The following is a 25,201-nucleotide window of genomic DNA, read 5'->3' as shown; positions in this document are numbered from 1 at the left end:
CAATTCGAACTCTGAACGACCGGTGGCTTAAGAACGCTGCTATCCACTCTAGCAGTTTACCCTCCACTCCAACCTTTTCAAGTTTGAATAACAAGCGTCGATGTGGCACTTTGTCGAAAGCTTTGCTGAAGTCTAGGTAAATAATATCCACCGGATCACCTGAGTCAAGAGATGATGTCCAGTGATTCAAGCATGTCAATGTATTTGATATGACAGGATCTGCCGAGAACAAAGCCATGCTGGGATGTAGCTATAATATGGCAGTCGATCAAAAACGGTAACAGCTAATTTACTAAAGGCGTTCAAGAACCTTACATATAATACACACTAGGCTGATAGAGCGGTAATTTGAATCATCGAGCTTATCACCCTTTTTATAAATCGGTGTTACATTTGCGGATAAAAGATAAAGTAAACGCAAAGAGAGTATTTACATATTTATGTCAATTTTATTAATTAACAAACTATTACGTTTTTAGAATTTTTGAACTTTGAACAAATAAACGGCAATTAAGAATTTTACAATAACTCCATCGTATTATCTCGTCCGGCGAATTACTAATTCATTTATTTTTTCCACTTCAAATGCATTGATTGCATTATAGTTTTTTCTTTAGTTTGAAGTAGTTGGTAAACAAACACTCGAAAATTTTGCTACAAAAAGGGCCGCGAAATAAACGTTAGAAACCAGAAAAGCAACGATGGCGTTCAAGCTACTAGCGCTGACGATACTTTTTGTAGCCTTGGGAGCTCAAAGCTCGCCAACACCAGACGCGTCGTGTACAATCAACTCGGTTAACGATGTGAACACGGTTGTGTCTAGTTGCACAACCATTACGGTGGGTAGTTTTACTGTTCCCGCCGGGACCACCATGATCATGAATTTGAAGCAAGGATCCAAAGTATCCTTTACCGGAACAATCGATTGGGCTCATAAAGAATGGAACGGTTATCTTCTCGAAATCATAGGAAACTCCGTCACTGTCGAGGGTACAGGAAGTAAGTGCATTTTATAGTTCTTGATTTTACATTTTAACCGTTAAACCATTACGTTCTAAACTGTGCAACTCTATACATTAATTCCTGTAGACCACTTGTTCCACGGACATGGGGAGCAGTACTGGGACGGTTTGGGCGGAGCGGGTACCAAGAAACCCACATTTATGTATCTGAAGGGTACCGATTCAACGTTTAAGAACTTCAAAATCAAAAACTGTCCCATGAGATGCGTCGCTATCGACGGATCGAACAACTTAGTTGCGAGTGGTTTCACCATTGACAATGCTGAAGGTGCACCGGTAAGAATGTTTTTGTGTATGGATGGTTGGTGTAATTTAAACATCGGCCTTAGGTCTAAACCTTATGCCCTACACAGCAGCGATCATATTACTCGTCCTCCGTTAGTACTGCCCAAGTTTGAGAAAAATGCATTCGATACATTGGACACTCAGCTGCTCCGTAGAAAACTTTGATATTTTAGTCTTGTAGTTGAATTGAATTGAAAGAGCTAATATGATTTAGCCTTACTTCTATTAAAGATCTCAGCAAGTGATTTAATTTCGCAAGGTGTAGCCCGAAGGTGAAGTTTAGGATCTCTTCTTCTATCAAGCTCTATTTCATATTTCTTTCTTCTGGTCAAAGCATTCACAATATATGTTTCAGATTTGCCTTTAACTATTTATTTTCGTTAGTTAAATGATATGGGATCAAAAACACTAAAGTTAAAGTTGCTTAGAAATCTGCAGTTTTTAAAGCCTTCCTATTTTAATAAATCGTTTGCATTATTTCACCAAACTTATAATACTAATATCACAAGGAAACAGATTTTTTACCACACCAAGTATCCTTTTCTTACAAAGCGGCTAAATTACTTTACCTAACGAAAGTTACCCAGGGAATTTATTAATGGGGGTACAAAAATGAGCTGAACTTGTAAAATATACGCCGTTTGTACAGGTGAAATCAGCATCGAAAAAGAAACGTTTTTATCTGTTCTCTGTTCTCTGTTGTCTGTCCTCGCTCCATAAAAACGCGAATAACTTCCGAACGATTTGAGCAAACTAGCTGAAATTTAGCTCCTTTTAAACAGTCCATCGGACCTTGGCGTCCATCATTTGTGTTCTAAATTTTTCACTGTTTTTCTTACATCGCTATGAAACATCATAAGTGTCCGAAATGTAAGGCTATCGAATTCAAACGTGGCACAGGTATGAAACGGAACCTATTGAAGGTATGAACGCGGGGGGATCCGGAAGTATCTTCAAAATATTAAAAATCTCGTTTGCAACGGTCCGCGAAAAAAAGATAATTTCTCAAAAACGATAACAAATATTTTGAAAAAAAATTGACCGAAAGGACGCTTAAGATCCCGGTCGAAAATGATCAAAAATATTTTTTTTCAGAATGTATAGGGTGCGTCGGTAATTTGCAAAAATCTAAAAATTGGGTTCTTCTTCTAAAGACTAGAAGGTTGTGTTTCAATTGTCAGTGACTTTGACATTGCCATACCGGCCGTATAGACACACCTAAAACTTTTTGATTCAATGTTTCCCCATATTGTACCCTGATTTAGCAGGGATGTAGAAGCTTATACCCACATTTAAACTTTAATTTTGAAAAGGTTTTTCTGGTTATCTAAATTGTTCTTTCCCAGAGTAAATTATTAGCCGTAAATCAAAATTCTCAAAAAAATATGGCTAATTGGTTCAGATAGTGTTGAAGATCGCATAAATAGCTACAATTTTTATATTTACGGTTTTCGCATAGCCGTAAATGAAGAACTATAAAACATGGGAAAATTTGGTTTAAACGGTGTCATAAACTGTGTCATTGGAAATCGCTATTAGTTGTACAAATTTTTATATTCAACAAATGTTTGCTGTGACTTTGACGTTCCGTTAGACGTGAAAAACACTTTATACAGTACATGCACAATAAAATTACATCGATGTTGTGAAAGTTCCATAGTCGTCCGCAGAAGCACCATAGAAAAGCATTGCGTCCCGCGAAGACGCTTCCATGAAATACAAAGCCGCGTAGAGTTTAGACGAGATTGCGAAAGCAATCTAGTTCTAATAATCGTCTAATCCTCTGTAGGTCATACTTCTTCGCCTTTTTAATCAAATTGATTAATACTGTTGTGTAAGTAAAGACCCTTTATTATTATTAATTGTTAAAGGGTACCGCAAAGAGTGGAAAGGAAGGTCACAATACCGACGGTTTTGACATCGACAAATCGACGTACGTTACTGTCAAAGACGCCACTGTAACGAACCAGGATGACTGCGTGGCTATCAACGGCGCACAACATATCACCATTGACAATTTCCACTGCATAGGAAGTCATGGTTTCGACATAGCCACTGGAATGTCGTCCGACTATGACCAAAACGTCGTTCAGAACGTCACTTTCTCCAATTCCGTCCTAGATGGAGGAATGTACGGAATACATATTTTGACGTGCAACGACGGAGGCCAAGGAAAAGTTGATACGGTTTACTACAAAAACATCAAAATTAACGGTAAGATTGACTACTTGTAATTGTAATCTCTAAATTAAATACCTCCAGTCAATAGGCGCCTTGCATAATTTTTAAATTTGAGGCAAAACATCATAAACCCTTCTTTAATGACGTGATAATTTTTTTTTGAATAAAATTATTTCTCTTAAAATTGGGCCGCTGAAAATTTCAAATAACCTAAACTCTTTTATTTATGAATTCTACGTTGCTTTATATAACTTATTTGTGCTAGGTGTTTTAACTTCACTTTGCAATAGTGCATCGCGACCTCACAATCGATATCGCCGACTTTTGCGGGCTCCACGTGGATGTGTAAAGTCATTCTGAGTTAACAATATTCGACAGATATGTTCTAGATCTACTAATAAACATTTCTAACAAATAAAAAAATTAGGTGCAAGGAGAACATAAAACAAATTTTATTGCAATTGCAGGGCATTGAATGTAATGACTTTTTGTTGTTTTGTATTCAACAAGTATCGGATATTGTCAATATTTAAAAAAACAGGCATTAAACGCATTCATACACCTACATAAACTCAGTCTCAGTCTAAAAAGTCAAAATTAGGATTTAATTGTTTACATAGGTTGAAATTTTCAATGACTTCATATGTACTAGGAGTAGTTTTATAATTCAATATACAAGGTGTTTTCTAATTAATTGTCAATAATTCTGAGGGCGATTTTTAGGTAAATTTTAAAAAGATAACTTCATATTAACATATGTAGTAAACGTGTTTACTTTTGAAATACAGGGTAGTAAAGTTTTCAAAAATAAAATATATTTTTTTAGTATCTATAAAACCACTTTAGATATTTTTCAAAAATATACCAGTAGCGGGCGTACGGAATTTCACCTGTCTATTTCGGCAGGCATTTTATTTCTTGATTTTTTTCAATCCGGTTTTCGCTTAAAAAAATAAAAACCTCTTCTCTGCATGGTTATAAGATCATTAATGTGACAACATCGCAGAGAATTATTATCATTATTATTTCTTACTTAAGTAATTGTTTTAATAAAATATTTCAAAAAATTGAAGTACGAATACGAAGTACGTAATCTCTGAGGTTTGTTTTTTAAGTTTTATAATTATTTTTTATCATTGTAGTAGGCTGTCTGTAAGAATTATTAATTCTGTTGTTAAGGCAGTTGTTTAACATCAGTTTTTAAATTCAGTTCTTCGCGTGATATTGATATTGATCAGAGAATTGTTATTTTAAAAAAGAATGATTGATTTTACTAATGAGGAGTTGCCAGATATGCATTTCATGTATGGCGGGAAGCTAGGTGATTGTATCAAGAGCGCTTTCCTGATAGAATCATACCACATAGGCGAACATTTTCAAATGTACATAGAAGGTTGACTGAAACACGTATTTTGAAGGCAAATGATCACTTAAAAGGGGCCCAGCGCAATGTAAGAACTTAGTACTAGAAAAATTAGGAATAGTCTGCATATCTCGCACGTCTTGGATTGGAAAATTTTGCAGGATTTTCTATTCTACCTATAACATTTTCAACAAGTCCAAGCGTTGTTTCCCAGAGATTTTCCCTTTTTGGACAAAAAAATAATTTTCCAGAAATGCAATCAGAAATTTCTAAAATAATCATATTTGTGTCGATGAAAACCACAATTCAGTGATAGAATTTAAATATCAAGAACAGATTTTGGTAAATGTTTGGGCTAGAATTGTTGGGAATTACATAATTAGACCCTTTTTCCTGTCAGAAAGGCTAAATGGCGATAATTATCCGCGGGTTTGTTGAAGAGAATTTGCCAATGTTGCTAGAAGTACCATATTTAATTAGGAACAGGATGTGATTCATTTAGTGTTGCAGTAAGAGAATATTTAAATCAGACATATAATTACCGATGGGTAGATCGCGGCGGCCTTCAGTCATGACCCTTTGGGTTAAATAGTTTGGACTTTTTCTTACGGGGGCATCTTAAAAGTCTGGTTTATCCTCAGTTAACACGGTCAAAGAGCTAAAGCATCGTACAAGAGCTTCCTGCGATTTCATAAGAAACAGAAGTATTTCTCTGCATGCTGTCATATTAATAATATTGTTATGATCATGCAGAGAAGAGGTTTTTATTTTTTGAAGCGAAAACCGGATTAAAAGGGATTTAAAAAAATCACGAATTAAAATTTCTTTAGAAATTATTGAGTATTATAAAAATAAGTTTTATTTTAAGAGAAATCCGTGGAGTACCAAAATAGACAATTGAAATTCCGTATGACCACTAACTGATGCATTCAAAAATAAAAAAATGTGCTAAACAAAATAATGCCCCTTGATACATGGTACATGTGTTCCAAATTTCATTAAAATACTAAACTGATATCATGGATATTAAAAAAAAATATGTTATTTTTGAAAACTTTACCGCCCTCAAAAGTTAAGACGTTTAAGATATATGTTCATATGAATTTTCTTTTTAAAATGCACCCAAACCACTTTTCTGTTAATGAGATTTAAAATAAACACCTACACTGCTCTTTGTCATGCACTTATTGTCCAGTCTGACTAAAAGGCTTTTATTTAATTCCTTACAAGACAACACCAGTAACTCTGTTTAATCAGCATTCAATGTTAAGTTGTTATACCAGCAGTAAACTTGCATCCTTGTTGACGTTGGAACTACTGCTTAATATTTCAAAATTGTTGCTATTAGAAGCAGATAAGATATTGAAAAATGTGAACAAACAATGGGAAAATATCATTAATAAAAGCAACAAACAACGGTGGACCTGATAAGCTGAGAAACCGAATATAAAAACATATAACATTTAAATATTTATAATTATTAGGTTTTTTTGCAATATTTTTGATTTGACGCCTATTACTGTGTAGCGGACTTTTCCCACACAGTCAGTTATTGTTTATTATTTATTTTCATTAATGTAGTCTGTGATTCCCCAAGGTATTGCCAGTAACAAACCGTTTTCTTATTAATCCAGGACCATCGGATTATGGTGTAATGTTCCAACAAGATTTCTCCAACGCAAAGCAAGGATCCACCGGCAATCCAACGGGAAATGTTCCGATAAGCAACGTTTACGTAAATGGCGTCAGCGGAACCATGAACGGGCAGTACTCATCGGCAGTAACAATCAGATGTGCGGCTTGTTCAAACATCTCCTTTGATTCGAGTTTTTCGATCACGGGTGCCAAAGCCAAGGACGAATGCAAAAACTTCCAACCTACTGGCTACACATGTAAAACATAATTTTGTGCAATAATAAATTTTAATTGTTTAATAAGTTAACCCATAATTTTAATTCGCCACATCACTAACGACACTAATTAGTGGATTTATTGTTGATGAACCCAATACCAAATCTATATTATGTTTCGAACACGTGAACAAAACCAATTTTCCCTACTTATCGGTACATTGTACAAACTGTACCGATTTAAATTAATTAGTAACAAGGAGTAAAGATCTTAGATGGTTATTAGATTGAACGATAAACACGGTATGCTGGTTCCATAGCTTGCCAACCGGGGAAATCAACAGATCTAGCTCTGGATGACCTAAACAGGCTGCTATAAATAAAAGACAACAATAAATAGAAGACAAGGAGATAGCAGAGGCCCCCATTCTCCCAAATGATACCCAAAAAAATAGCAATGCCCATATACATAGCTATTAGGTGATATCTACTAGCTTTACTGCTATAAAAATTTCAACTACTAACATGCACTTTGCGCCATTTTCTTTGTAAACAATGATTTTCACACACTTAACTAGTTTTCCCAGAACATTTAACGAGATCTAGGCATATTTGTATATGAAAATATTGCAAGATGTTTTAGCAGATTTATTGGCAAACATAAATTCCATATTTTTTCAACAAGACGAGGCACCCACCCATAATTCTAAACAAGTAAGGGCCTTTTTAGAGGTCAATTTTGGAGATAACTAGATAGGTACTAATAGGCCTATCAGGTGGACTGCGAAGTCTCCTGATTTAAGCGTTTCAGATTTTTTTTGTGGATATATTTAAAACAATTTTCAATCACCACAATAAAATCAGGGAGGTCCAAGCAGCCACTGAAGCAACTTTTGAAACCTCTTGTTGTTCTGAAAGCTTTGTAGGGGATTAAAACTGTGTGGTCGACATTTTGAACAGTTTTTTTAGCTTCATAAATTAATATAAATATGTTCATGTTTACAAAGAATGGTAATATTTAATAATTTTTATATTCCTTATCATTTTAAATAATTGTTTTAATATATAGGTTCTAGTTTTAGTTTATGTTCTTTAATATAGGTCATAAAGATATGTGAAATGTTACAAATAAAATGTTATTTTTAAACTAAGTTGGCCTCATACAAATTATAAATGTTATGGTGTAAGTATTGTCAGGAATAAATAAGGTAATATTTAATAAATTCTTTTTCCAAGGTGTACCCCAAATACCTTCATAAAAATTTTAAAAAAAACATTTTTGTGGGGTCATTTATACAAATAACTCCATAAAATAAGATATAAAAAATATATTTTCTTTTCAAAAAGGCGAAATCATGAAAAAAAATGACTACGCCACTGAATTCTACATATATATATATATATATATATATATATATATATATATATATATATATATATATATATATATATATATATATATATATATATATATATGATGACACTATATTCCGGGATATCATCCGTTCGCTCGTTGAACTCCGACTGGAATCCTGCATCCGACTGGAATCCTGCAAATCTTGCATCCGACTGGAATCCTGCAGACGTTTCGCCAAAATCTCACTTGGCATCTTCAATGCTCGCGCTCCGAAAACACTTCGAACACGAGCGCGAGCATTGAAGATGCCAAGTGAGATTTTGGCGAAACGTCTGCAGGATTCCAGTCGGATGCAAGATTTGCAGGATTCCAGTCGGATGCAGGATTCCAGTCGGAGTTCAACGAGCGAACGGATGATATCCCGGAATATAGTGTCATCACATTTTTCCATCCGTGAATCAATACGTGAGAATATATATATATATATATATATATATATATATATATATATATATATATATATATATATATATATATATATATATATACAGTGTGTCCAAGATAAGGATGCACAGCATGGGGATCTCGGAAACTATAAGAGATACAGTGTCGGTTAAGTTAGACAAAAGTTGCGCATTTTGATACCGAACAAGATCCCGTTTTACAAATTTGAAAATTCCAAGCCGTTCCGGAAATATCCGAGAAAAACCGGAATATTGCGATTTCGTTTTTATTATTTTTTAAAGCTATTTGAAAAGATATGAAAAAACGGAAAACACTTTTCCATTGGCACTTTTTAATCTCTCCAAATTGACGTTAACAAATTTTCATTACAGCGTTTCGATTCTATGGAACCACCATCAACTTTGATTTTTCTTATGGGACGGAAAAAAAGTACACACAGTATTAGGTTGTGCTTTTCATTGCGAATTCAACGATGTACGATACAATATGGTTACTTATGTTTTTATCCAGAAAAATGGATTTTTAATACATTTCAGCATTTAAATGGATTAGGCCATGACAAAATGACATCCAGTCAATTTCAATGACACATTAATGTTATTTGTCTTTGTTATCAGTCGATCATAAGTTTATTCCTTTAGTTATTGTTTTTGTATTTTTATTGTTGTTGTCTTTTTCTAATTTATTTTGTTCTACAATGGAGGGAGGTAATTTTACAAACGAAGAAAAATGTGATATGCTGTCTTGCTACATCTGATGCCAAAGAAATTGTGTGGAAGCCGAGCGTATGTATTCTAACAAATACCCAGAGCGGAGACAACCTGACAAGAGTATTTTTCGGCGTTTGTTATTTAATCTGAAAGAATATGGATCATTTAAGAAGCCTGCATTATCCCGACAAAAACCTTCCAATGAAGAAAACCAATACATTGTTCTACAATCTGTTATCGAAAATCCACAAACTTCTACCAGAGAAATTGAAGACCAGAATGGGGTAGCTAAATCTACAGCTCAGTTTATTTTAAGGAAAAATGAATTTAAGCCTTACAAATTCAGAATATGTCAAGGATTAAAACCGGGTGACGACGAACGACGTAGACATTTTTGTGAGTGGTATACCAGGATGTGTGATGAGAGTTTTAATTTTCCATATAAAGTGATTTGGTCTGATGAAAGTATGGTGACCAATAACGGTATTTATAACAGGCGCAATACACACTATTGGTCGCAACAAAATCCACGTGTTAATAGACTATCCAGACATCAAGTTCGCTTTGGGTTTAATATTTGGTGTGGGATTTTTGGTAGCAAGATTATAGGCCCTATTTTCTATAATAATTCCTTAACTTCCGAGCGGTACCTTGACATCTTGAGGCACGATTTAGAAGATGCCTTAGATGATTTACCGCTAGGCGCTGTGCAAGGCTGCTGGTTCCAACAAGATGGTGCCCCAGCCCATAACTCCAGAGAAGTTCGCCAATATTTAACTGAACGGTTTGATGGAAAATACATTGGGACTTACAGTGAAACACCTTGGCCTCCAAGGTCCCCGGACTTAACTCCCTTGGACTTTTTCTTATGGGGCTACATAAAAAATGAGGTATTCAAAGAATGTTTTGACAACGAGGAACAATTACGTCAATCAGTACGAGCAGCGTTTAATAAAATTACTCCTGAAATGTTAAGTCGTGTTTTGGAGTCTACCGTGAGACGGGCGTACTTATGCCTAGAAAATGGAGGTCATTTATTCGAACATTTGTTATAGAATTTGTTTTTCATTAACTTGTTGGATTTAGTTGTTATGTTAAATGAACAGTTAGAGTTAGTAAATAAATAAACACATTAACTCGAACTTGTCAACCATTTTCTTTTGTCTTTCATCGTTCGGATCTCATGGCCTACTACAATAAAATACTAGAAATGTATTAAAAAACCATTTTTCTGGATAAAAACATAAGTAACCGTATTGTATCGTACATCATTGAATTCGCAATGAAAAGCACAACCTAATACTGTGTGTACTTTTTTTCCGTCCCATAAGAAAAATCAAAGTTGATGGTGGTTCCATGGAATCGAAACGCTGTAATGAAAATTTGTTAACGTCAATTTGGAGAGATTAAAAAGTGCCAATGGAAAAGTGTTTTCCGTTTTTTCATATCTTTTCAAATAGCTTTAAAAAATAATAAAAACGAAATCGCAATATTTCGGTTTTTCTCGGATATTTCCGGAACGGCTTGGAATTTTCAAATTTGTAAAACGGGATCTTGTTCGGTATCAAAATGCGCAACTTTTGTCTAATTTAACCGACACTGTATCTCTTATAGTTTCCGAGATCCCCATGCTGTGCATCCTTATCTTGGACACACTGTATATATATATATATATATATATATATATATATATATATATATATATATATATATATATATATATTCTCACGTATTGATTCACGGATGGAAAAATGTGATGACACTATATTCCGGGATATCATCCGTTCGCTCGTTGAACTCCGACTGGAATCCTGCATCCGACTGGAATCCTGCAAATCTTGCATCCGACTGGAATCCTGCAGACGTTTCGCCAAAATCTCACTTGGCATCTTCAATGCTCGCGCTCCGAGTGTTCGAAGTGTATATATATATATATATATATATATATATATATATATATATATATATATATATATATATATATATATATATATATATATATATGATGACACTATATTCCGGGATATCATCCGTTCGCTCGTTGAACTCCGACTGGAATCCTGCATCCGACTGGAATCCTGCAAATCCTGCATCCGACTGGAATCATGCAGACGTTTCGCCAAAATCTCACTTGGCATCTTCAATGCTCGCGCTCCGAAAACACTTCGAACACTGGGAGGTTATCGGCGGTGCGTGCGGTATTTATACTCTGCGCCGGAGATGGTAACGGTGCTGCTTGTGCGTGGGGGGAGGTGGCTGCGCCCCCTGAATTGTCGCGTTGTTAATTTCGCCCGATCGTAGTTGCGATGTCCCCGTTGGCTGCTGCGCATCGCTCTGCTGTTTGATTATCGTTCTCCACGTGTTGGATAAATGCAGAGCGTCGTCTCTCGTATTGCGGTGTCCGGACTTTTCTATTTCGATGGCCTCTCGTATAATCCTAGTCCTAAAATCAGGAATATTAGCTATTTGTTTGCAAGTGCCGAAATCAATTTTATGGCCTGTCTGATGTTGGTGCTGAAACAAAGCAGATGTTGTTTGTTTGTTTCTTATGGCTAAACGATGTTCCTCGAGCCTGGCTGAAATCCTTCTGTTGGTCTGTCCCACATACGTCAGGCTGCACGATCCGCATGCTACACTGTATACTCCTTGGTTTTCCAGAGTAATTTTTTGTTTTGGGTTTCTTAGTATTGCTCCGATGGTATGGTCAGGTTTGTATGCCGTTGATATGTCGTGTCTCCGTAATATTCGGCCGATTTTGTCAGTAACCCCCTTGATGTATGGCAGGACAGCGATCGATCTTCGTTGGGTCTCGTCCTGCACTCTCTGCTGCGGCTGTTGTTGTTTACTGATTGCCTTGCTGATGGTGCGCCTTTGGTATCCGTTTTGTCGAAGACAGGTACTAATTTTCTTCAGTTCTTTATCTCTGTTCCTCTCGTTTGTGAGCCTGAAGGACCGAGCAATTAATGTATTTGCCACTGCCTGTATCTGTGATGGGTGGTGATGAGATTTAGCGTTCAGATATCTATCAGTGTGGGTTGGTTTTCTATAGACAGTGTGTTCCAAGTGTCCATCTTCGGTCCTTGTGATGTGCACATCTAAAAAGGGCAGACTGTTATCCTCTTCAAGTTCTATTGTAAATTGAATCCTTGGGTGAATGGAATTCAGATGGTCTAGGAATTTCAAAAGCTCCTCCTTGCCAAAAGGCCATACAACAAATACGTCATCAACGTATCTTGTCCATAGTTTTGGCTTCAGATTTGCCTTCTCTATTGCTTTCTTTTCGAAGTAAATCATGAAGAGGTTGGCAATCACAGGTGAGAGAGATGATCCCATTGCTGCTCCATCTATTTGTCGGTAAATTTTCCCGTTGTGCATAAAGTAAGCGTTTTTCAGGCAATGTCTTGACAGATCCATTATGTATGGCGGAAGATCTTCGTTTTCTTCTATAAGCAAGAGTGCCTCTTCTACTGGAATACTCGGGTAGAGGGATTTGACATCGAAACTTGCCATAATGTCGTCCTTGTCCATCCTGAGAGAACCTAAAATCTGAGTGAAATGTTCTGAGTTTTTAACATAGGAATCTGCCTTTTCCACTATAGGCTGAAGTGCACTGGCCAGATGTTTTTCCAGCTTGCATAATGGTGAGTTAAAGGCGCTTACGATTGGACGCAGGGGAACCCCGTCCTTATGGATCTTTGGGAGCCCGTAGAATTTTGGGCAACGACTCGATTTTTCCCTCGGAATAAGTCTCTTCTTTGTATCCTCGTTTATTGATGAATCGAGAATTTTGGACTTAGTTGTTTTTTCCAAATATGTCGTGGGATCTCTGGTGACTAGTTTGTATATTGGGTCGTTCAAAATATCCTCCAATTTTGCATTATAATCCGACGCAAGCTGGAAAAACATCTGGCCAGTGCACTTCAGCCTATAGTGGAAAAGGCAGATTCCTATGTTAAAAACTCAGAACATTTCACTCAGATTTTAGGTTCTCTCAGGATGGACAAGGACGACATTATGGCAAGTTTCGATGTCAAATCCCTCTACCCGAGTATTCCAGTAGAAGAGGCACTCTTGCTTATAGAAGAAAACGAAGATCTTCCGCCATACATAATGGATCTGTCAAGACATTGCCTGAAAAACGCTTACTTTATGCACAACGGGAAAATTTACCGACAAATAGATGGAGCAGCAATGGGATCATCTCTCTCACCTGTGATTGCCAACCTCTTCATGATTTACTTCGAAAAGAAAGCAATAGAGAAGGCAAATCTGAAGCCAAAACTATGGACAAGATACGTTGATGACGTATTTGTTGTATGGCCTTTTGGCAAGGAGGAGCTTTTGAAATTCCTAGACCATCTGAATTCCATTCACCCAAGGATTCAATTTACAATAGAACTTGAAGAGGATAACAGTCTGCCCTTTTTAGATGTGCACATCACAAGGACCGAAGATGGACACTTGGAACACACTGTCTATAGAAAACCAACCCACACTGATAGATATCTGAACGCTAAATCTCATCACCACCCATCACAGATACAGGCAGTGGCAAACACATTAATTGCTCGGTCCTTCAGGCTCACAAACGAGAGGAACAGAGATAAAGAACTGAAGAAAATTAGTACCTGTCTTCGACAAAACGGATACCAAAGGCGCACCATCAGCAAGGCAATCAGTAAACAACAACAGCCGCAGCAGAGAGTGCAGGACGAGACCCAACGAAGATCGATCGCTGTCCTGCCATACATCAAGGGGGTTACTGACAAAATCGGCCGAATATTACGGAAACACGACATATCAACGGCATACAAACCTGACCATACCATCGGAGCAATACTAAGAAACCCAAAACAAAAAATTACTATGGAAAACCAAGGAGTATACAGTGTAGCATGCGGATCGTGCAGCCTGACGTATGTGGGACAGACCAACAGAAGGATTTCAGCCAGGCTCGAGGAACATCGTTTAGCCATAAGAAACAAACAAACAACATCTGCTTTGTTTCAGCACCAACATCAGACAGGCCATAAAATTGATTTCGGCACTTGCAAACAAATAGCTAATATTACTGATTTTAGGACTAGGATTATAAGAGAGGCCATCGAAATAGAAAAGTCCGGACACCTCAATACGAGAGACGACGCTCTGCATTTATCCAACACGTGGAGAACGATAATCAAACAGCAGAGCGATGCGCAGCAGCCAACGGGGACATCGCAACTACGATCGGGCGAAATTAACAACGCGACAATTCAGGGGGCGGAGCCACCTCCCCCCACGCACAAGCAGCACCGTTACCATCTCCGGCGCAGAGTATAAATACCGCACGCACCGCCGATAACCTCCCAGTGTTCGAAGTGTTTTCGGAGCGCGAGCATTGAAGATGCCAAGTGAGATTTTGGCGAAACGTCTGCAGGATTCCAGTCGGATGCAAGATTTGCAGGATTCCAGTCGGATGCAGGATTCCAGTCGGAGTTCAACGAGCGAACGGATGATATCCCGGAATATAGTGTCATCACATTTTTCCATCCGTGAATCAATACGTGAGAATATCATACACCTTTACGGGAAGGAGATCTTTACAGCCACCAAGTTTTATGAAAAACTAAGACAAAGGAGGGTTATTTCGCTGTGCAACTTGAATTTTCTTAAAAGCTGCCGCAACCAGAACTTGCTGCCAACATTTACAAGGTTGTCTTATCACACACGCACCAGAAAGACACAAGCTATCCTGGACAAAGCTAGCAAGGCCCTACTCCAAGACCAGATCAGGCGGACCCGGTACGAAATTAGTGAGACTGAGCTACAACTTTTCAGACTCCACCTGAAACTGAGCAACAAGATCCATCAGTTGCTGTGGGACCGCATAGAATTATTAACATCATGGCGCACTGAGAAAGACAAGGACATCACGTCAAAAAAACTGTGGAAGAAATTAGAAATCCTTCAGTCAAATTCCAAAAAATCAGGACAAGTGCCAAATACAAACCGAAGCAGTACAGTTCATAATATTTCAGCATACCATCTTTCCGATACAGAAGTCAGCGTACTGAATAAAGGATTTAACTACGCAATAGCTCCAAAAAGAGTACCCGTCGAAGAGATCGTTTCCAACGTCGAAGCAAGTCTTTCCACCATAGACGAACAAGATGCGGAGTTAATTAGGCAAGATGTCGCCAGAGTCTTAAGACAGTCAAAACCACCGCAACCAAACTTAAGCAGAGAAGAAATGCAAGCCTTAAGGAATCTAAACAAAAACGAAAACATTCTAATAATGCCAGCAGACAAAGGAAATGCCACTGTCGTCATGAATACGTCGGATTATAATGCAAAATTGGAGGATATTTTGAACGACCCAATATACAAACTAGTCACCAGAGATCCCACGACATATTTGGAAAAAACAACTAAGTCCAAAATTCTCGATTCATCAATAAACGAGGATACAAAGAAGAAACTTATTCCGAGGGAAAAATCGAGTCGTTGCCCAAAATTCTACGGGCTCCCAAAGATCCATAAGGACGGGGTTCCCCTGCGTCCAATCGTAAGCGCCTTTAACTCACCATTATGCAAGCTGGAAAAACATCTGGCCAGTGCACTTCAGCCTATAGTGGAAAAGGCAGATTCCTATGTTAAAAACTCAGAACATTTCACTCAGATTTTAGGTTCTCTCAGGATGGACAAGGACGACATTATGGCAAGTTTCGATGTCAAATCCCTCTACCCGAGTATTCCAGTAGAAGAGGCACTCTTGCTTATAGAAGAAAACGAAGATCTTCCGCCATACATAATGGATCTGTCAAGACATTGCCTGAAAAACGCTTACTTTATGCACAACGGGAAAATTTACCGACAAATAGATGGAGCAGCAATGGGATCATCTCTCTCACCTGTGATTGCCAACCTCTTCATGATTTACTTCGAAAAGAAAGCAATAGAGAAGGCAAATCTGAAGCCAAAACTATGGACAAGATACGTTGATGACGTATTTGTTGTATGGCCTTTTGGCAAGGAGGAGCTTTTGAAATTCCTAGATCATCTGAATTCCATTCACCCAAGGATTCAATTTACAATAGAACTTGAAGAGGATAACAGTCTGCCCTTTTTAGATGTGCACATCACAAGGACCGAAGATGGACACTTGGAACACACTGTCTATAGAAAACCAACACACACTAATAGATACCTGAACGCTAAATCTCATCACCACCCATCACAGATACAGGCAGTGGCAAACACATTAATTGCTCGGTCCTTCAGGCTCACAAACGAGAGGAACAGAGATAAAGAACTGAAGAAAATTAGTACCTGTCTTCAACAAAACGGATACCAAAGGCGCACCATCAACAAGGCAATCAGTAAACAACAACAGCCGCAGCAGAGAGTGCAGGACGAGACCCAACGAAGATCGATCGCTGTCCTGCCATACATCAAGGGGGTTACTGACAAAATCGGCCGAATATTACGGAAACACGACATATCAACGGCATACAAACCTGACCATACCATCGGAGCAATACTAAGAAACCCAAAACAAAAAATTACTCTGGAAAACCAAGGAGTATACAGTGTAGCATGCGGATCGTGCAGCCTGACGTATGTGGGACAGACCAACAGAAGGATTTCAGCCAGGCTCGAGGAACATCGTTTAGCCATAAGAAACAAACAAACAACATCTGCTTTGTTTCAGCACCAACATCAGACAGGCCATAAAATTGATTTCGGCACTTGCAAACAAATAGCTAACATTCCTGATTTTAGGACTAGGATTATACGAGAGGCCATCGAAATAGAAAAGTCCGGACACCTCAATACGAGAGACGACGCTCTGCATTTATCCAACACGTGGAGAACGATAATCAAACAGCAGAGCGATGCGCAGCAGCCAACGGGGACATCGCAACTACGATCGGGCGAAATTAACAACGCGACAATTCAGGGGGCGGAGCCACCTCCCCCCACGCACAAGCAGCACCGTTACCATCTCCGGCGCAGAGTATAAATACCGCACGCACCGCCGATAACCTCCCAGTGTTCGAAGTGTTTTCGGAGCGCGAGCATTGAAGATGCCAAGTGAGATTTTGGCGAAACGTCTGCAGGATTCCAGTCGGATGCAAGATTTGCAGGATTCCAGTCGGATGCAGGATTCCAGTCGGAGTTCAACGAGCGAACGGATGATATCCCGGAATATAGTGTCATCACATTTTTCCATCCGTGAATCAATACGTGAGATATATATATATATATATATATATATATATATATATATATATATATATATATATATATATATATATATATATGATGACACTATATTCCGGGATATCATCCGTTCGCTCGTTGAACTCCGACTGGAATCTTGCAAATCCTGCATCCGACTGACGTTTCGCCAAAATCTCACTTGGCATCTTCAATGTTCGCGCTCCGAAAACATATACACAGTGTTCGAAGTGTTTTCGGAGCGCGAGCATTGAAGATGCCAAGTGAGACCTTTTCGAAACGTCTGCAGGATTCCAGTCGGATGCAGGATTTGCAGGATCCCAGTCGGATGCAGGATTCCAGTCGGAGTTCAACGAGCGAACGGATGATATCCCGGAATATAGTGTCATCACATTTTTCCATCCGTGAATCAATACGTGAGAATATATATATATATATATATATATATATATATATATATATATATATATATATATATATATATATATATATATATATATATATATATATATATATATATATATATATATATATATATATATATATATATATATATATATATATATATATATATATATATATATATAAATATTGTATTTAGAGATGCGTAGATTAAGTGGGGAAGATGATGGTGATGTCGAAGAACCATCTCGTGTTGTTGATGGTGATGATTCTTTGCCGAATCAGCATGTGCATGGTGGGAAACGTAGTATGCGTAAGAGGGCTTTGGTGTGTAGAGGTGGATAGTGACGAAGAGTCTGTAGATGGTAGTAGCAGGGTGGGAATTGACCATGGGGTGCATCTATTCGGACCGTTACTAATTTAAGCGATGTTGTTAGTAATTTAGTTATAGTTATGTAAGTAGATTGATAAGTAATGTGTCTGTTTCGCGACTGGCTGGTAGTTCGTGTGTTGCTATTGGAAAAAAAAAACGAAAATAAAATTGTATAAGGTTGTAATAGGATTAAAAAACAATTGTAAATATTTTAAGCCATGTTTGACTTTGTTGTTTTTTATATTTATATTATTTTATATATTGTATTATGTAAATATTTGTATATTTCATTTATTTCATATTAGTAAGTTATAAATACATATTGGATTGAAATTATTTGTTAATTGTGTTAAAAAATGTTGTAAATGTGACTATTTTCTAATTTGGTTTACAAATTAGTTTCGGTAGAATTTGTATTTATGGAACAAATTATATAGTTAGTGGCTTTTTAAATTTACGTTTTAACGTGTTTAAGTTTTTGTACTTTTGGTGTAATAAATGTAAAAGGAATTTTTATGTATTTTAATTAATATAAATATCCGGATATTTTATTGACCTAAAACGTTTTGTGTTAATGGGATTGTTTTGTAACGTTGTGGTGGAGGTTAATATTTTTTAGAGTTGTAAATTTTTTTTTCCATAAATTTCATCCATCGAGTGTTATGTCGATAGTTAGAACGGGTGAAACACTTTATTTTATATACCAATGTCATCTCTCTATATGTAGAGGTTGAAAGAGGCGTGTTGTGTAAGTTTTTCACTATTTTTTGGTTAGATTGTTAACTCTGATGAAGTGTTTTTTTTGTTCTCTATATGACTTAGTGTCCTGATGAAGCCTGTATCCATGGGCGAAAGCTAGATATTACAATAAATTGCCACTTTGCTTTGAGCTTCAACATCTTTTATTGCTTCCTTTACGGCGATCCATCGAAGTTGGGGTGATCCCAATAATTAACAGTTTGTTTGTATATATATATATATATATATATATATATATATATATATATATATATATATATATATATATATATATATATATATATATATATATATATATCGTCTTCAATCGTTTTGCGTTCGATGGAATCTACACTATAATAAATAGAAAATTCGCCCGGTAATCGTTCTATAATGTTGTCATTAATTTCACAAACAGCCTTATTAGTCTGACATAATATGACTCTATCACCGAATAAAATGTTCGGCCCAAAATCATCAAAAATAAAATGCAATATCTAACGAATAACGAACCCAAATCCGATACATGCACAATTCAATCAAATCGGTTGGCGAAACCCTAACAACCGAAACGTTCACCACCGGTACACTACCCTCGCCAACCTTTAACAACCAATCCGACCAGGACCCCGGAATATCGGAATATAAAACATCCACCCACGAAGCGATAGTTCTCATATTGACTGTTAAACGCAAACATTCCACCCGTCGCCATAAATCCATACATTTCAAAGACATCTGCCGCACCGTTACCTGATTCCCTTTCTTCACAACGGGCAATATTGGCCGAAAATCTCCTCCAAACACAACACATTTTCCAACACACATTACTTCCCGTAAATACCGATCCACACATTCAACAGCATACCGACGAGTCATCGACGCCTCGTCCCAAACAATCACATTCGCATCCTTCGGAATTCTACACGCCTCATTCTCCAAAGGAAATCCACAAGAGGACACATTCCTTCATTCCACCACATCCGTCAATCTAAAAAACATTCATATCTCGATTCAAATTCCTAATTTTTACCAACACGTCGCCCGCAAAATGGCATTCATTTTCAAATTTCTCCGCCATATCTATACGACCTAAACTAAGAGATTTCATAACATAAAAATAAATAAATTTTTGATCGTCATTCAACTTGCTCACGGAATACAATAATATCCATTCTCTCCCAATCAAATAACATTTCCTCCGAAAACCTTATCTCCACGTGTTCATCAATTTCATCATCAACCACAACACACCCCAAACCCTCCAAAATCATCCCGTCCGTCCGTGACCTAGAAAAAATATAATCAATATAATCGGCCGCCAACCGCAAAACATAACGATATCTAATCCCCCGCCTCAAATAATCGTCAACCATGTACCGTTTAACATCGACCCACAACCCTCTCAATTCAACCCATTCCTCTTGAGCTATCAGACAAAAAGTCGCGAAAAATCTACGAAACCGGGACGGATCATCACGCAATGCAGCTTCCTTCAAAGCTTTTCGAAACCCCCCAAGCCCCTTACACAAATTCGCAATCTGACAAGCTTCCTCATATGTTAAAAAAATTACGTCACCGACTGTAATTAAGTTAATAAAACTAACTGGCCCCTTAAGGTGATTTAATAAAATTCTCAAAAAAAAAGTTTCTTTGTTACTATAATCCGGAGTAATATCCAATAAACAACCCAAAATTTTAAGGTGGAGCGAATTGCCTCTCAAGCCATGGCTTTGAAGTTTATCAAGCAATATTTGATTCGACACACAAACGCCTTCGAGGGGTCACAGAATACGGCCGAAACAGACTTCCCCGGCCGCCCTTGAGGCACCTGACGTGTCCCACCAATTCATTTACTGCATATGTTGTATTTCCTAAATCCAAACTGGGATTTTGAGAGAAGATTACAATTTTCCAAGAACGATACTATTCCAATATTACAACATATTTCAATAGGGTTTAGATAGAGAAGGCACTGCGGAGATTGGCCCATAATTGTTTGAATCACTATCCTCTCTCTTCTTGAACACTGGTATTACTCTGAACTGATTTATTATTGTTTAAAAGTTTTTTTTTTTAAGTTTTCAAATATGTCTACCTCAGCACCTGGAGAGCTGTATACACAAAGTGACCTTTGGATTCTGGATTTACTTTAAAACTTTTTTCACATAATAGATCATCTGTGGCAGATATCTGCTTGGCTTGTAGATTATTTTTAATGTAAATCAGAACACCTCCCCCCTCTGCTGTTGTTCCGCAGAATTTATTTGCAATGCTGTAATCGTGCATACCGTAATTTCCGATCGCTGGTTCCGACAACCAATGTTCACATAAACATATTATATCAAAATTCTTGCTTTCAATTTGGAGCTCCAGTTCATCCAGTTTTCTTGTAAGGCTTTGAGTGTTAATTTTAGTGTTTAGTGTTATATTTAGTACCATCATTCTGTAGTTCTGTCTGTCCTCTTTGTAAGATGATTTTTTAAAACTGATTCACTTCTTTGGGCTTCATCTGCTGGATTTGATAGTTTTTTGTATTCATATGTTTTCACCTCAACATTTTTGTTGTAAAAACTAGTGCTGTACATATCATTGTTCACTTTCAAAGGTGATGCTCTCTTTCGACGTTGGACAACAAATTTGTTTGGGAAAAAGGTTTGAGAACTTTTTAACAAACTTGCTTAACGAATAGCGAGGTGTTTGATGTCGCCTTTGCCCTATTCACCATCGTCATACTAACCGCCTGGGCAACAGGAGTTTGTTGCTACAGCCAAAATGGCGGCCCCTTTCTTTCCTTTGCCACATCGTTGCCTGTATTCATGGTCACTTGGAGCCCCGCCGAACGCGTAATTCTCAACGGCATCATCGACCTTTTCAAACTGTCCTGTTTCTTCAAGATGTTCATCATTTTCTTGTGGGCGATCTCCAGGTCTATCGACTGTTTCAGCAGTTGTTGCATGTCCCTCTTCAGATTATCTATACACTTCTCTTGCTTTTAAATCATCTGATGCAGCTCACCTCGATAATTTTCATCATATTTTCTGAATGCAGAACTGCTCGAGGTCCGACCTCGATAAATTCACTTTGTCATTTATCTCAATATCCGCGATTTCATTGTCGACCTGCTTGATCATCTTCGACGCGAGATTATCTTTCCAACTTACCCAACAACAACGGTTTCTCCAACGATATTTTTGCAAAACACACGGAATATGAACTTAACCCAAAAAACAACATACATCACTAACAATAGATAATTTATCATTAGATATTAATAAAATACAATTACAATAAAAAGTAAAAACGCTAAACGCCACTATTAACGGGCAGAAAAAACAATAAACATTATGAAATTGACCGGATTAAAGAATCCGGCAACAATTCCAAATAATGACATCCGGCCAAGGTAAACATTTGACAGGATCAAGGTATCAATACACAAAATGAAAAACCAAAGAACCAAAAACCACCACAGCATCATCCAAAAAGCCAAAAGATTAATGCCATTTTGGGAATGTAGGATAAAATCAGCAGAATTTGCCATTCATCTTTACTAGAGAAAAATCTAAATTACTAAAAAATATCATTATTAATACCCTAGATCTCTTACTAACCCTGAACTACTATCACCCATTTATACTTACATAACTACTATCGTGGGGTCACAAAGGACCCCCCAATTTTTAATCTGCTGTGGTAATTATTTAGATGTAATTTGTGATTTTTTTATTTTTGATGAATGTATGAGTATATAGAAGAGACATATTTAGAAAAAGACAACTTATATTTCAAAAAAATAAAAATATTAGAACATAAATAAGCAACACCTTCATTTTTATATAAACAAAAACAAACAAACAAAAAATTAAAAAACATTGGTACAAAAAGTATATTCTCTGGAAATAAGATTCTCAGAATACTACGTACAGGTGACTTATTGTAGTGAACGAATTTTGCAGATTGTCCTAAGACATTCTGAGCAAATGGTGGAATGTTTGACATCTTTACCCCTGGGACACAAATAGCATCTATCCCTTACAACAGGACCTTCTCGTCTAGGCTGATCATCACGAGTACTTTCAGATGCTAATGCTTTCGAGATTATTGAGCGAAGTTCTCTGGACAAATTGGGCATAGCAAATCTTATTTTCAAATGCTCATTGATAAGACTCATTCTTAGCTCTTTGATAAACTCAGAGCCCTTTTTTTTATTCCAGGATTAGCTGTGTGCAAAATGATATGACTGTTTACCATAGCAATATCCATTATAGTGGACCAATCAATGATTGCTGGGGCCAGATTTGACCCCGCGATAGTAGTTCAGGGTTAATAAAATCTTACACAATACTAACGAGACCGTTAATCTTGACGATTAAATTAGAACTCCAAAATAACTTATTGGGGATGTCGGCAGTTATGTGAGGGGCTAGAGTTGAGAGAAAAAACTCTTTTCTACTACGCGGAGCTTTCGGAAATGTTTACTTCCTTTATCAAGGCTAAAATATGAAGAAAACATTTTACCTGCAGTTGTTAACAAAATTAACTACTTCCAGTGCAAAGTGAGTTAAATAAATGACAAATCAACAACCAAAGATAACATTTTCATCCCTCTTGTGAGGAATAAAAAACAACGACAAAATATTACATCGTGTACAGCAAAAACATTCGAAAAGAGGTTAAATTTAGCAACGAAGTTTTTTGTCGTCTGGAGGAAAAAAACGCGTACAGGTAAAGGTAAAAAGAAATGGGCATCTACGAGGTTTCACCAAAAAGTTTTTTTTTACAACGAAAAACGTAGCGGCCATTTTATTTAAATTTGTTGTTAAAATGTCGGTATTTAAATTTCATTTTTTTCATTATATTGCACCTCACCTTTCACAAGAGATAAAAAATAAGAGTCAGTATGTAAAAGATGTTGTATATCACGTGTAGAGTGAGTGGATTGAAAGTTGTGTCAATGGCTTCGAGAAATATTCGTTTAGAATACTTTGCTTCTGAAAAGAGAACTCCAGAGTTATTAAAGTTAAAAAATGGCCCTCATCCATGCCCATACACACGATCGTTTACCCAAGCCTATGCCACTTTTGTGTGATGTGACTCGACCGTTTAGGACCCGAGAAGTCTGTCCTACGTAAATTTCTTCCCACTCATGACAAGGGATCTACTGTGCATGTTTCCAATATTTTTTGGGAATTTTTGCTTCAATCTTAAATGTCTCTCATCTTTAAAGAGTCACATAACTAAGGGACTGACATTTCTTATGTATGGAACCGCGCGGTATGAGAAAAAATTTTCAGCTACCTCATTGTCGCGTCAAGTTTACGAAAAACCAACCCGGTCTTATCCGCGTAACTAGGTTCGAATAATAATACAAATTAACTTTTGGTAATGACTACATTAGTGAAACACAAATTATACGCAAGACAAAATGCAAATTATCGCGCCTCGTCAAAATTTAATGCACGACTACTTGTTAAAACATAACGAAAACGCCGCCAAAGTTCCCTCCGAACAAATCGGCAGCAAAAAACAAAACCCTTGTGAAAATCTAAAAATAGCACCGACTTTCGCACAAATGATCGGGCCGGCTAAGACCGCAGGCGGATTTCTTTTCGTGCGTCACCAATATCCTCCCACGTTGAGGAACGATAATCATTAAATTAGCGTGACTCAAAAACAAAATTAGGGAGAGACGAACGTAAAGACTCGCCCCAAAATTAAACACGACCACTACGCCTAACCATAATAGGGTCTTCTTTAGCTTCGACTGCATCTTCTGAGCCATCCTCTGGCACCCCTGAATCAATACATTCATGTGACGGACTAGAGGGCAGTGTTGCCAACCAGAAATATACGAATGACGCTACGCCACTACAAAAATTAGGCTACTGTCGTGTAGTCATAGAAAAAAAAATCGGTTAGGTCAGGCGGGCTGAGCGATCATAGTATGTGTTGTTTGGGCTTATGATTTAGGTACGGATCGGCAATTCATTTTTTAAAAATAAAAAACCAATAAAATATCAAAGTTGTATTTTCTTTTCAACAAAAAATCAAATCATAAACGTATATACATACTTAAACTAACTAATTCTAATCTGAATCAGACGTGTCATCTAGTTCAAAGACATTTTCTTTTGGGGCGAGGGACCCAGTTGATTCATTTTTGTTTTTAAATTCATACATGAATTGATTTAATTTTTGAAAATGTGTTTAGCTAATCACATAACTTGTG

The 25,201-nt window shown here is 37.1% G+C and overlaps 1 protein-coding gene across 1 annotated transcript; it reads left to right on the top strand.

Annotated features, from left to right (window-relative positions):
• Nucleotides 1-689: 689 nt before the first annotated feature.
• On the top strand, nt 690-6,793 carry LOC132705318 (polygalacturonase-like). The gene is made up of 4 exons (XM_060675839.1): nt 690-999; nt 1,090-1,298; nt 3,179-3,521; nt 6,486-6,793. Exons 1-4 carry the CDS (start codon nt 702-704, stop codon nt 6,752-6,754), a joined length of 1,119 nt encoding a protein of 372 aa, XP_060531822.1. The 5' UTR covers nt 690-701; the 3' UTR covers nt 6,755-6,793.
• Nucleotides 6,794-25,201: the final 18,408 nt, after the last annotated feature.

This window comes from Cylas formicarius, unplaced genomic scaffold, assembly GCF_029955315.1.
Source record: "Cylas formicarius isolate icCylForm1 unplaced genomic scaffold, icCylForm1.1 PGA_scaffold_7__23_contigs__length_41026272, whole genome shotgun sequence".
NCBI classification, from domain to species: Eukaryota; Metazoa; Arthropoda; class Insecta; order Coleoptera; family Brentidae; genus Cylas; species Cylas formicarius.
The sequence above is the reverse complement of the archived record's forward strand: the minus strand, read 5'-3'. Positions and strand labels throughout refer to the sequence as shown.

Coding starts and splice junctions, on each gene's coding strand:
- LOC132705318 (XM_060675839.1), top strand. CDS start 702: ATGGCGTTCAAGCTACTAGCGCTGACGATACTTTTTGTAGCCTTGGGA. Junction 1,000..1,089: donor CACTGTCGAGGGTACAGGAA/GTAAGTGCATTT, acceptor TAATTCCTGTAG/ACCACTTGTTCCACGGACAT. Junction 3,522..6,485: donor CAAAAACATCAAAATTAACG/GTAAGATTGACT, acceptor TTATTAATCCAG/GACCATCGGATTATGGTGTA.